An 18,274-nucleotide genomic window follows, 5' to 3' on the forward strand; every position below is an offset into this window, starting at 1 on the left:
ACATTCGCGCAAGTAATATAGTCTCTTTCTAGTTTCTTTTCGGTCTTCTCGCCACTCTTTTCTTTGTAACTCAATTTAAATTATTTTATCGTGTCTTCTTTGTAATTTCTTTGTGTGGCAAAATAATTACAAAAAAAAAAAAAAAATAGATCTATACACTGCTTACACGTGAATTACGTCCGGATCCGACCAAAGGCATTCAGAAAGCTAAGTCGCACTCGACCCACATGATTGAAGCTTAACTCAGTTTCTGTAGCAGAAAGCAACTGGCAGTATAGCTTTAAAGGTTTGGCTTTAATTGTTTCTTTGTGAACGTAATCACAATTCAGTTACAATACATATCATTACCATGCTAGCCCATTGCAGGGTTACGCCCAGCAGTATGTTGCCGTTACACATTCACACCTGGGGATGGGTGAAGATTCGAGGAGCAATGTGAAGCAAAGTTTTTTCTCTATGGTAACAACATGGTAATGCATAGACCAACACAGCCTCAACCGATTGATTTTTTCTTTTAAATAAGGTGGCTCTAAACCCCTTCCTACAATTTTTAAAAATTATTTTCAAAAAGTTGCATCTTGTTGTTTATAACATCCTGATCACCATTCAGTGGTAAAAATGGCGGTCACCAAACTCGTTCTTGAGTTGTAATCACTTAAAGCTCAAGGGGCTGTTTTTAACGGGTTATACTGTTGCTATGGTAACCTATTAAGTCAAACAAATGACCATAACTTATTTACCAATGCTTATGGCATTTTAAAATAGAAGAAAGATCCTCGCAGTTACTACGCAACTTAAGCAGTTGAGAAAAGAAAGCCTGAAAAAAAATTCAGGCTTGAAGGGAATTTGAACCCATGACCTCTGCGATGCCGGTGCAGTGCTCTACCCACTCAGCTATCAAGCCAACTGGGAGCTGGTTATATAGAGTTCGTAATGTACCTGTGAAGGATGGATAAATAAATGTCAATATATGAAACATATACAGCATTATTGTCGTTTCCACTGTTAAAGAGTGGTTGTTGTGATCCATCAAGTTAGCAGTGCCAGAAACCGCTGTGGTACCGCCTTAACAGAAATGAAGAAATATCTGAAATTACAGTCGAACCTACACTAACGGCCACCTCTCTACAACGGCCACATTTTTTTGTCCCGGCGGACAGTCCATACATTAGTTCTTGTTTAAACCTCTCTACAACGGCCTCAATTTTTTTGTCCCGGCGGATAGTCCATGCATTAGCTCTTGTTTAAACCTCTCTACAACGGCCACCTCTCTACAACGGCAACGGCCACTAAAGTGCGTCACTAACTGCCAAAATAACCTCTCGACAACGGCCAGTACAGTTCTTTTTTTGTAAAAAAAACACCTTTTTATAAACTGATGCAGTAATCGACATTTATCTTCGGAACATTACGTTTCTGTATCCATTTTAACGATATACGTATTTTGATTGTGTTCCATTTAAATGCTGCAGAAAGCATAAATTGTCTACAATAATATAGCGAATGTTACGAACCTTGCTCGTTTCGTCTTCTTAACAGTTTGATTCAAAACATTATTTACGTTTTATTGTGTATTTTATCTATATGTATTATTTAAGATTGGATTGCCGTTATAGGCTACAGTAAGCATGAACTTGGCACAATAAACATGTTGTACTTCCCGAAAAAAAAAGTGTCATATTACACCCCTACCTCCCCATAACGGCCACCCCTCCTCAACGGCCACTTTCTTCTGTCCCCAAGGTGGCCGTTGTGGAGAGGTTCAACTTGTATTTTGTTTTTAGGAATCAACCATCAGGCTAGAAAATATGGCATTGGATTTTATGGAATTGGTATTAACACTTTACGACTTAGCTATGTAAAAATTGTAAAAATGTTACAATTTTGACCCAAGCTTTATTTCTAACGAAGGATGCGGCAAAACATGTTTGCGGTATTTGTGTCTTATTATATAATAATTAGTTATTAATTACGCCAGATAGAGCAGAAGTTTTTGCATCAATCTAGCGTGACTCTAGGACCGTTCAGTGAAGTGATTATCGCTCTTAGATGACTCGGCATGTTCAAAGATTACGTTTATGTCCCAAGAAGATGGAATATCTGTAATTATTAAAAACTGAGTCATTGTAGAATGCAATTCCAGGGATTTGATTGGCGTAGCGGCCATGGTATATGAGCCATTATACCATGCTTGAGAAATAGCGACCATTAAGTTGTTCTAGCAAGATCTAGCAATATTTCTTTAAACAACAATTATTCCACTCACGCTTGTTGGATATGAGATGATTATCGCCAACGGGCGCTACGCACCTCTGGCTTTCTGTCATCTGATATCCAGTGGCGCTCGTGAAATACAGTAAAAACCCGCATATAAGAACCTAGAATTTTCGAGGTCAGGCTGAACAGGTTCTTATATTTTAGGGTAGTTTTTCACAATTCAGGCTGATTAGGTTCGTAATAGGTTCTTATTTTTCAGAGGTTGTTGTAGTGTAACCATTGGCAGAAATATTGTACTACTAATACAAAATGGTTTAGCACTAGTGAAATCTAGTGAAAATCCAAACAAATGTAAATCAAAGAAAACATATACACAATAACTTTTTGTCAGAAGTTTCTCACACAATTAAAATCCAGAATTTTGACCAGCAAAATTGGAGTGATTGTTTTTGTATAAGAACATATTTTTCTTTCCCAGGCTGAACAGGTTCTTATATTTTGGGGTATTTAAATGCCAAATTTCAGCCTGTAGGTTCTAATATCACTAGGTTCTTATATGCGGGTTTTTACTGTGATAGTTCAGTCACACCTCATTACATTTAGGTGAAAATAATAATAACAATAATAATAATAATAATAATAATAAAAATAATAATAATAATAATAATACCTGAGATCCGTGGAAATTAACTGGTGGTTGAGGAATGACCAAGATTTTAACTGATAGCTGAGATTTTAGTACCCATCCACAACAAGTTTTTTCTAAAAGAAAATACATAAGAAAGAAACGTCAGAGGTTTTCAAAAAATACATTCACACTTTTTTATACATAAGAACTTCTAATTTTGAGGCCGAGGCTGAACGTTCTTATTATTTTTGGCAATTTGAGCCTGAAAAGTTCTTAAGATGTTCTCAGTAATCTGTTATAGTATTTTAATAAATCTTTGCGGACGTGGCCAAGACATCTATTAATTGGGTTGATTGGACAATATAGACTGAACTTTGATTTGTAATTTTTTCCGTATTTTTACTGTTTATTTTAAGAACATTTGGTAGGGAAAAATGTTCCCAACTGACTCTCAGCCTGGGTAATGTTCTTAAATTTTAGTTCATCTCAGCCTCAACGTTCTTATAATGAAGATGCTTATAAAAAAAAGTGTACAACCTAAAAAAGAAAAAAAAAAGATTAATTTTAGTTTCATTAAGTGCGCTCTCGCCGGTGACAGAGAACAGGTTGTGTTATGTTAATTCTGTTTATATATGCTAATGTGCATATTTGAATGAATTTGGTCGGTCAAGCGGAATACTATACCAGTAACCCGTGTATGTCATATGACGGTACAAGAGGTAATCGATCGCGTGCCATTTGTTTATCGCCTCGTTCGTCCTTTTTTTCGCGCACAACTTGATTATTAACAAGCTCAGTAAGGTCCAAGAGTACAAGCTGTGGAATCATGATCGCTTCTCCTTTAATCTTCTGTTTTGGAGTGGTGTTAAACCTTTACGTAACCGTGTATTGTCTGCAATGTTCCAAGTGGCGCTCCATGAATAATCTCAAATACTTTGTCGTCTTTCAGACGATTTTCAACGCCGGAAATCTCTTGGCGCATCTGGTGTTGCTGCTTCGTGATGAACTCAACTCTGCGGAGGGCAGCACGCTAATTCACGACCACGCCATCTGTGATATTTTACCCAATATCACAGCTTTTTTTATGTCGCTATCTGTGTTCAACCTTACGGCGTTAGTAGTGGTTCGTTATTTGACAACTGAGCGACGATGGTCGTTTTCTGCCGTCAAAATCACGCTTACGTTCGCGGGAATTTTACTGTCGACTGCCCTTCTACTATACCCAGCTTTAAGCTACTTGTACCACAAAATGCCCGTGTTAAAATGCAGCGGCTGTAATTGTCCTTCGCCGGGAATAAGCTGGGAGGCTAATTTCGATGTGTGGCTCTACGGCTATATGGTTATTATGCTTCAGTTTGTTGTTCCAGCAATAATTCTTTTAACAGCCGTTCTTCGAGCGGTGGCGAAACGTGTGGCTGAGTCACGCACTTTGAACAATGATGGCAGCGGCTGTAAGCCATGCGGTTTGAAAAGCGTAAACATCGCCACTTTAGCAACCTGTCTCGTTATAACGTTTGTTCTACCTGCGAGAGGAATTCGCTTCGTGGCCGGAGAAAGCATATTTCCTAGCAATATATCGTTCGTTGAGATCGATCTCTTGAACTCTGTGTTTTATATTCTGGAAGTTTCGTGGGCTGGTGTGACGGCTCTTTTGCCCGTTTGCTTGAAACAGCTCACCGACGATGAATTATCGGGACAGAGGAAGAAACATGCGCAAAGTAGATTGACTTCTTCTCAGGAGAAAACATATTGCGAGGCTTTCGTCGATTTAGAACTATGGGAATAGTTCATTTGCCTCCGCAGAGTTTTATCAATTGAATCAATTGTCTTCAAAGAACATAACGATAAAAAAAAAAAAAAATAGTCAATTTAATTTTCGCTGTGGTGATTCTGCAATTTTATCCACAGAATCGTTAGTTAGATCAATACCATGTACGTAGGAGTTGAACGAGGGCTTTTAGTTTGTAAGGAATGAAATGTTTATTAAGATGTTATTCGTACAGCGTTATGAAAAGTGGAAGTGAATTTTTGAAGTGCAAACAAGACACTTAGCGACAAAACAGTAATTTGATAGTAAACAATTGCTCAGTAAAGCCTGTTTCACACTGGCGACATAACGACAAAAACGAGGTCACCCAAATGCAAATAAAAATTTATGTCGATGTTTTATGTCACAAGTTTGAACATCATATCATAATGACATAGCAGAAACATAATGATACAACCATAACGACATAAAGAAAAAACCGATATTTTCTTTGTCGTTATGTCGCCAGTGTACACCAGGCTTTAAGAGCAAACATTGGAAAATTTTACGGATCGAAATGGTGCGTTTTTCGCGAAATCTAAACCTCCTGAGAAAAAAAAAGGCATCGGGTGTATGAAATGATTTTTTGAAACGCCTTTCTGCGGAATTATTTTCTTACTTCTTTTTGCATAATATTCCCTGCATGATTACACATATTCACGTTTTTTGTTTGTTTTGGTGGTTGTACAAGAAAAACAACACAAGTGTACGGCCTCTCTTCGTTAAAGAAAACAATAAATTAATTTACCAGAATATTAAAATGAACATCCCGAAATATCGTTGTAATACGGGTACACGCATGAATTCAAATACCCTAAAAGCTTTATTAAGTCCCCAAAGGGGTTATTTCTTTCTATACCTCAAGAACGGGGGAGGGGCTTGATACATAGGTGGGCTTGTTTTAGATATTGAGTTTTGAACAAACGTCAAAAATTTTCCCACTCAACTAACTGAAGCAAAGCGCCGCTGCACAACTGCTGTTCACGAAAAAACGTCTCGGTGACTGACATCTTAGCCCACCAACAGATACCTTAGGGTGCTCTGCAGTTACTTGGTGATATTAAAGAACTGATAAAGTTATCAACGTGTCGCCTATCAGATATGCGAACGTAAGAATTGAAAACTTGCCCTGAAGCACGAAAATCATGCTAATGACACATTAAGATAGCCGCTGGTAGTTCAAGGCTTGTTGATGCATTGTACCGTGTCAGTTTTGCTCAGAAGTATGTTAATGGCTACCAGTGAACCGATCTTTTTAGCGCTAGCTTCACACCTCTACGATTTCTTTTAACGTCGTTTAAAAGTTAAATAGACGAAAGACCCTCGCAGTTGCGAAAAGAAAGCACAAATAACTGCGAGGGTCTTTCTTCTATTTAATCTTTCACCCGCAGTTCAAATACATGTTTCATATATTCATATTCATTTATTCATCCCAGAACGAACTCACAATATGACCAGCTGCCAGTTGGCTTGATAGAGCTCTCAGTTGGTAGAGCACTGCACCGGCAACGCAGAGGTCATGGGTTCGAATCCCGTTCAAGCCTGAATTTTTTTCAGGCTTTCTTTTCGCAACTGCTTAAGTTGCGTAAATAACGGCGAGGGGCTTTCTTCTATTTAATATTTACCCGCAGTTCAAACATATGTTTCATATATTCATATTCATGTATTTAAATCTAGATCATAATGCGAGATAAAAACAAAGAAACATTATGGTAATTCACGGAAGGGATAACAATTCTTCAGGTTCCCTGTGCACTTGCGCCGTACGCAGAAGAAAAAAGCTATAGATCTTTTCACGGTTTCTGACACCATCTTTGTTAGGGGGAGGGGGGGGGGGGGGGGTTGGGACAACCACAGCAAAAATTATGGTAAATGTATAGAATTTCTGCCGACTTTGAGAGTCTATAATTCAGCTCGAATGCTAAGGATTTTGACAGAGACTGAATAAAGCCGGCGACACACCTGGCGATTTTATACGCCGATCGCGGCAAATTTGATCGCCACCGATTGATGCGGACACACTTGGCGATTTTTTTTTCACCGATCGCGGCGACCTGGCACTTCAACATTGTTCATGTGATAAAATCGCCCAACCTGATTGATTTACTTTACTGGCAATTCGCAGCGATGAGCATAGAAAATCGCGGGAACGGGCACACTTGGCAAATGCCGGCGAATTTAATCGCCGATATCTGACATGCCAGATATCGGCGATTTTATACGACAAACCTCGTATCATTTATTTTGCCTTTATTTACGTGTATTTATAACTACAGCTGTGTTTCGTTTTCGTGATCTTCAGTTTTTGAGTTCGAGTAGGTATACACGATACTTATTGATTTGTTTGGATTTTTGTTTGATTGTTGTCTTTTCTGATACTCATTCTATGCAAAAGGCTTCTGACAACTTTCTGATTTTAGCAACTGTTTGTACGTACAAATGTTGGTCATTCAACTAGTTTTAGCATGGGCAATAGGAAACGTGGGTTTCGACTAAATAAATATTACATTTATCTCGAATATAGTTGAATTACTCACAATAAAGTAGTCTTCAGGCTTTTCTGGTCGTTTCTCCCCATTTATTTCTTGTAGAACAGACCTAACATTCTTTATCGCCAGCAAAAGCTTTCGTTAAGTCTTGGTAACCGTGCCGTGTTTATTGAAACCCTAGGCGCGGCCGCTAAGCGCGTGAGCGTTAACACTAAAAAGTGACTGGGTAGGAAGCGATTTAACCGTTGCTAGGAGATTAGAGCTATTGGCCAATCACTGAACCGAAAATACAATAGGCATTGTTTTTTCAAATTCGTCTGCGCCTGGTAAGAGCACTGCAAACTCCTTCCACCCCTTGCTAGTTACAAAATATGACAAAAAGATTACTCTCCCCACATGGAAGGAGTCACAATTTTGAAGTATATGACTGAACTGATATATTTGGGCTTTGAAAATTGCTTAGTTTATTGGATTGCTGTTGGCCAAACTGTGTATTGAAATCAATGATAATTTTTCTAAGTCAGATAAACAGAAGGTCAAGAAGTAGATTAACGAAGGAAAAAGTTCCATTACATGTAATAACATTTTATTCAGGATTTTTACAAACATTACTTGACGTATTGCAGTCCGGTCTTCCCAGCTTTAGCGAGCGCTTCTTCGGATGGCTTCAACATCGAATGAAATTTGTTGCAGTTAAATTACTTGCACTTCTAACAAGCTTAAGGAGATATAGATATTTATGGCAAAATGCAACAATCGCTATATTAAAATACAGAAGAAAACAAATCGAACATTTTAAAAAACGTCTTTCAAGCGCTGAACTGGAGTAAACGCACTTTAAACGATGGTATTTTTTTTCCAAACCTGGAATGAAGTTAGTTTTTGGTTCCATAGCAAGTTATTCAAAACAAACAACGAAATATTCTGGTGAAACAGCTTCCAACTAACCACATATTTTGAACTCGAAGCGACTCTTGTTTCCAGTTTTCTCTCTCCCGAACATTGTCCGACACCTCTTCGTTACCAGACTTCTATCGGCCTTTTAGACCCCCAGGAGCGGGCACCCTTTGCTTCCTTATATGGAGATGGGCATAGTTTCTTCTTACGAGCCTCGCACGATTGATCGAGTTTGGTTCCTACCCAGGGGGGATTATGAGTTAACGCTCGCGAACTCAGAGGCCGCGCCTGGGATTTCAATAGGACGAACGGTTACCAAGACCGAACGAATGCTGAATTTGTTTTGAGTCAAACGGCGCGTTGTTACTTGCTAATCAGGGCTATTTTACAAGAAATAAATGAGGAGAAACGACCAGAAAAGACTACAGACTACTTTATTGTGAGTATTCAACTATATTTGAGATAAATGTAACATTTATTTAGTCGAAACCCATGTTTCCTATTGCCCATGGTTTTAGCTCCTAAATCTAGTGGATGTCGACTCGTCATATAGCATTGAACGTTAACTGACAAAACTGGAAACTGAAAATGTACTCAGGGAGATTCGGATGACATCAGCCATCAGTAGTTGTGATTTTAAATAGTGATGAAAGTTGGTGGATGTCATCACGCTTTCCGCATTTTCCAGTTGTCAAATAATCTGTCACAGATTGTTTTGTGCCCTTTTTAAGTCTTATTCCTGTATGCTTAATCAGCGGTTTGATCTGTTCGAATGCATGCTTTAGCTGAGAATTAAAGTTGCAAAAAGTTTTAGGAAAAGGAATTTTATTCTCAATTACTACCTGTTGTTGGCTTTATGAAAATGTTTGCTGGCCTTTTTTTCGCATCTTTACCGACATATTTGCCCTTTCGTAAACGAAAGGAATTAGTCAGTTTCCAGTCTTAAACGAACGTTGTGTAATACCAAACTTACGATCCGCCATTTTTTTATGACTCTAGTTACCATTTGGTAGTGATTATGTAATAAAGTAATTATAATTTGTAAGTTGTAAATCGCGGTACAAAGAAATAACTGTTGTTATTGTACTATTTCGATATATGACGTCGTAAACAATGATTAACTGTCACCTCGGTTTCTCCTTACAGAGAATCTGAATTTTCAGTTTTTAAGAAACGTCGAAGAAAGTCACTTCTTTATCTGAAACAACAGTGACTGACCCCAGAAGAGCAAGGTTAGTACAACTATAATTCATATTTTGTAGGCTAATGAATAGCCTATATAATTTAAGAGTTTTCATTAGAAGGACGTTGAATGTGTGTTTTTCAGAACGCTGTTACTTTCAAGTGTAATAACATTGTTTACTGCGGAGAATAGGCGAAAGAAGTAAAATTGTATAATGTCAGTTGTAATGTGCTTCGCAAACTGAATCTATCTTAAAACAGTGAAACCCCATCAACACCGTTTCAATCTGACCATACAACTTGGCCGTATTCATCATTAACATGGTAGTCATACCCGTGTCAACTTATTGCGTTACACTGCAGAAAAGAAAGGAGACGCAAGGAGAAACGAAAAAGATTATGAGTTCGGACAATAAACCGAGACTTCAACATCACGGCGTTTCAAGCTCACGCTAAGAAAACAAACGCATATAGAAAACATTGGCTGCAAAAGAGGGCTAGGCTATTTATTGTCACATCGTGCTCTAACTTTTTTTTTATAGTTGTCACGCGCTCTATTTATTTCAATTTATTTGTTAATCTTCACGCCCGTTTTAAGGACGGTGCCTACTATTGTTACTGCGCATACGTTCTGCGCATCTCGAGATACTCGGGTTTCCTATGGGTGCTGCCTACTAATACAGGGATAATTTTGCGCGGTTTAAAACTATACGGAGAAAGCAGAACTTAGCACATGCTTTTGGTATCTCAAAAGAAAATTAGGGGTAACCATGCATTTTTCAGAGATAATTAAGCTTGAATTTAGGAAAAAATCCCATACATTGCTTTATATTTTGGCGCTTTTTAGAGATATTATTGCTTAATTATCTCTGAAAAATGCGTGGTTACCCCAAATTTTCTTTTTGGATTCCAAGAGGCCTTGCTAAGATCTGTTTTTCCCGCATAGTCATAAGCCGCACAAAAATACTTCGGTATTAGTAGGCACCGTCCTTAAAAACGCGTCAAAACTACGGTTTAAATTAAACTCACGTAGACCACGCGCGAGAAACGTATGACTAACGGGAGAAGGAGAAAAGAATACCCATTGAGACGAGAAGAGAAACTCTTCCTTCGCCGGCCTCACACTCCATAAACTCATCCAACAAATTTCAGAACTCGCAGTTTGAAAAAGGTCTTAAATTTGTTGTATCCTAACGAATGGAGTGACACTGTTGAGCATTTTCGTTAATCTTGCATGTTTTAAAATGCTTAAAAAGTGCATTTATATGCACCTTCAACAAGATTATTCATAATCGATAATCTTCGAACGGTGAAAAGTTCGGACTCAGTGTATTTGTTTAGACGAAAACATTTTCGGACATATTTTTCATTTTCAACTGAACATTTTTGAGATTAGTGCATGACGTTGTAACTGATGTGATCAACTGTTTTCGGTTTCAGAGAAAGTCCCCGTTGTCACTTTCTAACTTTCAAGACGTTCCCTTTCTTTCAACGAATGAACACACCAAAAGAGCGAGGTTAGTACCTTTAAAACCTTGTTTTGTTAGCCTACTGAATTTTAATATCAAATAGAAGAAAGATCCTCGCAGTTACTACGCAACTTATAAGCAGTTGCGAAAAGAACGCCTGAAAAAAATTCAGGCTTGAACGGGATTCAAACCTATGACCTCTGCAATGCCGGTGCAGTGCTCTACCAACTGAGCTATCAAGCCAACTGGGAGCTGGTCATATAGTGAGTTCGTAATATACCCGTGAAGGATGAATAAATAAATGTAAATATATGAAACATATATTTGAACTGCGGATGAAAGATCAAATAGAAGAAAGATCCTCGCAGTTACTACGCAACTTAAACAGTTTCGCAACTGCTTAAGTTGCGTCGTAACTGAGGATCTTTTTTCTATTTGATCTTTCATCCGCAGTTCAAATATATGTTTCATATATTTACATTTATGAATTTTAATAGCAAGACATTTACTGCTCGTCAGTTACGATAAAGTCCAATCGTTTGTTCAGTCTATCCAGGAGCACCGAACGAGAACTTTTATTGTTGTCTCCATGTGCTCCCAGATCATTTTATGCCCTTTTAAAAACATATTTGTGTAAGCTAATACAGTTTGATATGTTCGGATGCCACAGCTGAAAATTAAAGTTACGGAAAGTTTTTGGAAACAACATTTTATTCTCCGAATTTACTAGCTGTTATTGGCTTTTCAAAAATGCTAGTTGATCGTTCCTCGCATTTTTAACGATATGTTTGCGCCTTCGAAAACGAAAGGAATTAGTTTGCCAGTGTTACTAAAATTTGAGCTGACATTTTGTGGAAGAAAACTTTAGATTTTCTTTACAATTAATTAAGGTTACTTATAGGGAAGGAAGGTCGAATTTTTCTCAAATAAATTTTTTAGATAATTGTTGAAACAAGAAAGGAATGCAAAGTTTCGTGAAAACAGCCGTTAGAAATCTTAAAAAGAACGCGAGCTATCTGAAAAACAAAGTTTTGTAGGAAAAGCGGTGAGCGAGTGCAGGTGTCATAATCCAATTTATGCGGGCTGTGTTGAGATATTACGCGGCAAAATCTCGAATTACCGGCAAATTTGCATATTTTTGTCTACATCGTGTTCATCGCATGTCACGGCGTTGTATGTAAAATTTTACTGTGAAACAGCGTTCCATTTTGGATTCAAGCATTGCGTAAAAGGTTGTTATGAAGAAAGCGCCTTGGGTGACAGTTAAGAAAAAACCGGGCCCAAAGAAGGTCGAAAAATCATTTGACGAAGCCAAAAAAACTTCAGCTGGCGAAGAGCGACAAGGGTTCTTGGTACAACCAGTCAGATTTTCTATGACTGCCTCGGCAGCAGAGAAATTCGAGGACGATAAATCGGATAGTGGAGAGTCGAACATCAGTTCGGAGACCAAAATCGAAGATGCCGGCGACAATCCAGCCACTTTCGCCGTTGTTGACCGGCTGAAATTAAGCAGCGAACCTCAGCGCGAAGCCTCGTGTACAGAAAGCGGTGAGGAGTGCGTGCCTCGTGTCTCCTTCGCTGGGGCTGCCAGTTTCATGTTCTGCGTCTATCTGCCGTTTTCTTCTTTGTTTTGGTTTCGCCGGTGGCTCTCTCGCGCCAGACTTAACTTTTCCCATAGAGAAATCGCTTTACAATATTACAGTAACACTAAATGCTTACAAAACTCCCCAGGCAATGCTTCTTTGTGTTTGATTGGCCGGCGGCGTGAGCGCGTTGACAAGTATTTTAATGAGGTGCGAAAACTCGTAAAATGTTTCAAGGCCGAAAACACGGCTTTTGTTTTTGCGCGAATTCCCCATCTTTAAATGAATTACTAGGGTATGTAGATTTGCCAGATTTCAACGAAATTTGGCCAAAATAGTCATTAGATATCAATGCATCAAAGTGTGTCAGGCTTTTACGAAATTCAAAATACTTTTCCCGTGACGTGTTAACATCTGACGGGACTACAAAAATTTTCTATTGTCCATCTTTAGGATGGGTTTTCTCGCAAACCAATAGAAATAAAGAAAAAGCCTGACACACTTTGTCAGCCTATTATCTCCTGATTGATATTGTGCAGTCTGTTTGGTTGTGCGCCTTTACGTGAGAGTGGGTAATTCAGTTAAGTACACTTGGCTAGTATTGAGTTTGCAGGCCTCTGAGCGCTTATGTATCCAACAAAATAAAAAAACATTGATATTTTCGCAAACTTCAATTTATCAGCTTCACAGTGATATATAGTTTTCCATGGTTTTATCGAAAGCAGCGCGCGTACGCTAGATTTCCCTGCAGGCACTCGCAAAACATGGAAGTAACCTTAAATCCGAATTGTTGAGGCTATTAACGCCTTTCGAACAGGTATCTACAGAAATGAACTGTTGGGTGACACTGTTTTGCTCGGCTAGTGTAAGTTCATTGAATTGCTTACCGTGAAAGGGCGGAAGAAGAATTGTTCAATGTTGTTCATAAACTGAATCCAGCTTAAATTTTGTTCTAATTCCGCTGCCTCGTCAATTATATTGCAAGATAAGACTATTCTCCATAAGAAGTCGACCATTGCCTTCCGGAACGTAGAGAATCTGGAGTGAGTTGTTTTCTCTGTGGTTGTTAGTGATGGGTTGGACAGTCAGTTTAGATTTATACCCAGTAGCCATTACCAGGCATCCAGTAAGAGGGGCGTATGGGAGGTTTGTTCCTACTACTGTGCAAATGTCCGGCGGTTCCCCGGAGTCAACCCCCGCAACCCGCACCTCGAGATGAGGGCTGATAAGTGTATTACACTTTTTTTGCAAACCTTGCGCCAAGAATCCGCTATGTCGCTTCATTTAGTATTTTTCTCTTTGTGGTTTCTAGGCAAGACAACCATGGAGAGCTCTCAAAAAGTTCTACAAGTTATCGATACTGCTACACTTGTGGCTAATTTCCTTTTCAAAACTGGTCGTATTCTCAAAGCCTTCGAGTTATCGAAGGAATGCTTCATTCTGGAAAAATTTCAGTGTGGCTTCGTTCCTATCAGTGACCACACAGGTGAGAGAGAAACCGATAGAATGCACCGCGAGTGTGCCGAAAAATTCCAAGAAGCGTACCTAAGCTTAGAACAGGGGAAATTGTATCAAAGGCAAGGTAAATATCAAAAAGCAAAAGAACATTTTATGAAAGCACTCAGCATCACGAAAGAAATTGGCGACAAAAATGGAGAAGCATCATCTTACGGAAACCTGGGAACTGTGTTTTTTTGCTTCGGTGAATATGTCAAGGCTGAGGAATATCTTCAGAAAGCACTTCAGATCAAAAAGAAAATTGGCGACAAGGACGGAGAAGCATCATGTTGCGCAAACCTAGGAAGTGTGTTTGGATCTTTTGGTAAATATGTAAAGGCAAAAGAATATTATCAGCAAGCACTTCAGATCACAAGAGAAATTGGCAACAAACACGGAGAAGCAATGTGTTATGGAAACCTAGGAACTGTGTTTCTATCTCTCGGTGAATATGTCAAGGCTGAAGCACATCTTCAGAAAGCACTTCAGATCCACAAAGAAATTGGCGGCAAAGACGGAGAGGCAACATGTTATGAAAACCTAGGGACTGCGTTTCTATCTCTTGGTGATTATGTCAAGGCTGAAGAATATCTTCAGAAAGCTCTTCAGATCACAAGAGAAATTGGCGACAAACGAGTTGAAGCATCATGTTACGAAAACCTAGGAAGTGTGTTTCTATCTCTCGGTGATTATGTCAAGGCTGAAGAATATCTTCAGAAAGCACTTCAGATCCAAAAAGAAATTGGCGACCCAACTCGAGAAGCAGCATGTTACCGATCCCTAGGAGTTGTGTTTCAATATCTCGGTGAATTTGTCAAGGCTGAAGAATATCTTCAGAAAGCACTTCAGATACAAAAGGAAGTTGGCGACCCAACTCGAGAAGAAGCATCATGTTATGCAAACCTAGGAACTGTGTTTCTATCTCTCGGGGAATATGTCAAGGCTGAAGAATATCTTCAGAAAGCACTTCAAATCCAAAAACGAATTGATGACAAACGCGGAGAAGCCACATCTTATGGAGACCTAGGACTTGTGTTTCTACATCTCGGTAAATATGTCAAGGCTGAAGAATACCTTCAAAATGCACTTAAGATCAAAAAAGAAATTGGCCACCGCGCCGGAGAAGCAACATCTTACGGAAACCTAGGAAGTGTGTTTGAATCTCTCGGCGAATATGTCAAGGCTGAAGAATATCTTCAGAAAGCGCTTCAGATCGACAAAGAAATTGGCGACAAATCCGGAGTAGCAACATGGTACGCAAACCTAGGAGTTGTGTTTCAATATCTCGGTGAATTTGTCAAGGCTGAAGAATATCTTCAAAAGGCACTTCAGATCCAAAAAGAAATTGGCCACAAGGCAGGAGTAGCATCATCTTACACAAACCTAGGAAGTGTGTTTCAGTCTTTCGGTAAATATGTCAAGGCTGGAAACTTTTATCAGAAATCAATTATAATCAATAAAGAAATTGGTTATAAGAGAGGAGAAGCAGTATCTTACATTAACCGAGGAAACCTGCTTTTTCATGCATGTGAATATTTCAAGGCTAAAGAAGATCACGAGAAGGCACTTGTGCTGAGTTACGAGATTGGATGCATTGAGCTGCAGTTTTACAGCCACCTTTCACTTGCAAGGGACAGTTTGCTGTTGACTGGAAACATAGAGGAGGCTGTATCGGGTCTCCTTTCAAGCATTGAAAAGTGCGAGGAAATGCGGAGTTTTTTAAGAGACAATGATCAATTTAAGATCTCTCTTTTAGACAAGCACGTTTCTCAATACAAATACCTCAGTGCCTTGTTTTTGAAAACTGGGAAATTTAATGAAGCACTTTCGATAGAAGAACTCGGACGGGCCAGAGCTCTGGCAGACTTAATGTCAGCCCAGTACTCTGTGGAACAACAAAAATCATTGAATCCACGGTCGTGGTTTGATATTGAAAGGATTCAGACAAAAGAAAGTAACTGTTCTTGTCTATACATTTCGTGTCACGACCAAGAATTATTACTGTGGGTTATTAAGCCAAACAAAACCATACACTTTCGACTAACAGACCTTAAGGACCATTTTGGAAGCAAAATGGAAGGCAAGTCTGTTGATAAGATTCTCGATGACATAATCTTCAGGACATTTCTTTTTCCGCCCACTCAAGTGCACTGCGAAGATCGATCACTGTTTCCTTCAAACGCTGGTTACGTGAAACAGGTGTCTTCTTTGGGACAAGGGTCCGGCGTAGTTTTCCGTCCTGTGGAAAAAGAGGAAGACGAAAACCAGCATATCGATCCACCGAATCTTTCGCAGTGTTACAAAATGATTATCGAGCCTGTTGCTGACTTACTTGTGGAGCCTGAAATCATCATCGTTCCTGATCGTACTTTGTACAAAGTTCCATTTTCCGCGTTTAAGGATGAAAATGGGAAGTATTTCTCAGAGACGTTTAGAATCCGCATTGTTCCTTCTTTGACGACTCTCAGGCTGATTCACGAGAGTCCAGAAGATTATCACAGTCAGACCGGTGTACTGATAGTGGGTGAACCAGATGTCAGTGACGTGTATCACAAGGGACGTCTTGAGAAATTATGTCCATTGCCAGGTGCAAAAGAGGAAGCAAAAATGATTGCACGACTGCTGGGAGTTCAGCCTTTGTTAGGAGAGCACGCAACTAAGCAGGCAGTTCTCCAGCGAATACAATCAGTAGGTCTCATACATTTCGCTGCCCATGGTGACGCCGAAAGAGGAGAAATCGCTCTTGCACCTCCACGCTCTTTTAACGGGACTCCACAAGAAGAAGATTACCTGCTAACAATGGCTGAAATTTCACAAGTTCGTCTGAGAGCCAAACTGGTAGTCCTCAGTTGCTGTCACAGTGCACGTGGACAGATTAGATCTGAGGGAGTTGTTGGAATCGCTCGAGCTTTCTTAGGATCCGGTGCGCGTTCTGTGTTGGTTGCGCTGTGGGCCATAGAGGACCTGGCAACAAAGCAGTTTATGAGTCGTTTCTACGAGCATCTTGTTCATGGGGAAAGTGCCAGTGAATCCCTTCACCAGACCATGAAGTGGATGAGAGATAACGGCTTTTTAGAAGTGAGACAATGGGCGCCTTTTATGCTGATTGGCGATAACGTGACATTTGATTTTGGAAAGTAAAAGGTCAGTTTAAATCGATTATTTGATATTACAGATTTAAGATAATTTCAGAAAATGCTAATATGTCTTGAGAGGCTTATTGTTCTTGACTAAACAGGATAATAAATTGGCAATTTTCCTATCTGGAGGGAACCTATTTCTTTCCCCCATTTATTAAGATTCCCTATATCCGACACTATTTTGGAGAAATAGGGGTTTGTCCAGTGGAAAGAGAATTTGTCTTTCGTTCCGTGTCACAGAGAAATTTGACATAATCATTGTGGCAATATAGGAATTCATTGTTTCTGCTGAATCGATTACCCGCACTCGTAAAGCTCAGTTTGACGAGCGCCCTACCTAAAAGTAGTATTCTCTTTATTCGCAGGTGTATTACCAAGACCGGGGAGGAGCTGGCAATGCTGCGCTTTTCTTAATTTAAAGTGTATATGACAGATTGTTTTATTTGCTTGATCAAATCTTCATGCATGTTGTTCTAGTATGAAAATCCAAAGTCTCGCGATTTCTTAGTTGCTTCATTCTGAGTATTCAGCAATCCCATTCATATTTTCATCCACACGGTTTTCTTCCTCTGCAAACGAAAAGCAACTGAGGAATGGAGAAATCACGAGACTAGCGTTACCGTATTGACGTTACAGTCCTACTATCCCAGTCTCCCGTCTTGCGCGGTATCGTTCCCAACCGGAAGTGAAATTTGATACTTTGGTACGCCTAAAATTCGGGGAACAAAAATTGATAAGGAATTTTTTTTTTGATTTTCATACGAGAACACGAGAACAACATGAAGATTTGATCAAGCAAATAAAACAAAATTTTGTCATATACCTTTAAGCTTTGAAGAAGAATCCTGATATGATGGGATAGAGATTTAACCAACCGAGAAATAAACTATGCCGAAAGCGTCAAAGGATAAAGGCTTGTGTCTCCGGTTCTCTGACAAGCGTGATGCCCTATAAGCTTTGTGTGCACCTGTTTGCGGTTGTCTGAAAGTAAAACAATAAGCCTTCTGATGTTCTGTGTTTGAAAAGAGTACGCTTATACTGCAGTTTCTTCAGTCCCCATTAAGAGCCACTGCCGATTAAGCCCCTCCCCCGAAGAGGCACCACACACGGAAGCAAAGATACTAAAGCATCGCCTTCAAATAAGCGCCGCTTTCTTCAAAGTTCTTATATCAAGTCACTGAGCTTCTTATGGAGCGGTGTTTATTCTAAGAACGTCAAAGCAAAAATGAATGAAAAACGATACAGTTCGTCTCAAGCCAACTGCGAAGGAGAAAGGGGCATAGGGACATTTTGTGTTGCTGTTATTATCGCTTTTGAGAAAAAAGTAGTGATGTTATATTTAGAAATGCTCTTTTTTATTGTATT

General features: G+C 39.3%; 2 protein-coding genes and 1 pseudogene across 6 annotated transcripts in view; all 3 read left to right on the plus strand.

The window, feature by feature from the left end:
* LOC146458247 (uncharacterized) overlaps positions 1-5,427 on the plus strand; it is a 7,787-nt pseudogene extending 2,360 nt beyond the window's left edge. Inside the window, exon 3 of the transcript XR_014858257.1 lies at positions 1-5,427. This exon is cut by the window's left edge and continues 331 nt beyond it. The product of XR_014858257.1 is annotated as an uncharacterized LOC146458247 (transcript).
* Positions 1-17,652, plus strand: part of LOC146458246 (uncharacterized) — a 21,615-nt gene extending 3,963 nt beyond the window's left edge. For all 4 annotated transcript variants that reach the window (XM_085090964.1, XM_085090966.1, XM_085090965.1 and 1 more), the window contains 4 exons: positions 9,185-9,270; positions 10,661-10,737; positions 13,585-16,913; positions 17,275-17,652. In XM_085090964.1, coding sequence (XP_084947090.1) covers positions 10,716-10,737; positions 13,585-16,910 — 3,348 coding nt within the window. In that variant the 5' untranslated portion in view covers positions 9,185-9,270; positions 10,661-10,715 and the 3' untranslated portion in view covers positions 16,911-16,913; positions 17,275-17,652. The remainder of the gene's footprint in view (positions 1-9,184; positions 9,271-10,660; positions 10,738-13,584; positions 16,914-17,274) is intronic.
* Positions 3,519-5,427, plus strand: LOC146458248 (uncharacterized). The gene has a single exon (XM_085090994.1). It carries the CDS (start codon positions 3,672-3,674, stop codon positions 4,629-4,631), a length of 960 nt encoding a protein of 319 aa, XP_084947120.1. The 5' UTR covers positions 3,519-3,671; the 3' UTR covers positions 4,632-5,427.
* Positions 17,653-18,274: the final 622 nt, after the last annotated feature.

Source organism: Pavona decussata, unplaced genomic scaffold (genome assembly GCF_977016875.1).
Source record: "Pavona decussata unplaced genomic scaffold, jaPavDecu1.1 SCAFFOLD_233, whole genome shotgun sequence".
Classification (NCBI taxonomy): Eukaryota; Metazoa; Cnidaria; class Anthozoa; order Scleractinia; family Agariciidae; genus Pavona; species Pavona decussata.

Excerpts from the sequence above, each read along its gene's own strand:
- LOC146458248 (XM_085090994.1), top strand. The coding sequence starts at position 3,672 with ATGATCGCTTCTCCTTTAATCTTCTGTTTTGGAGTGGTGTTAAACCTT.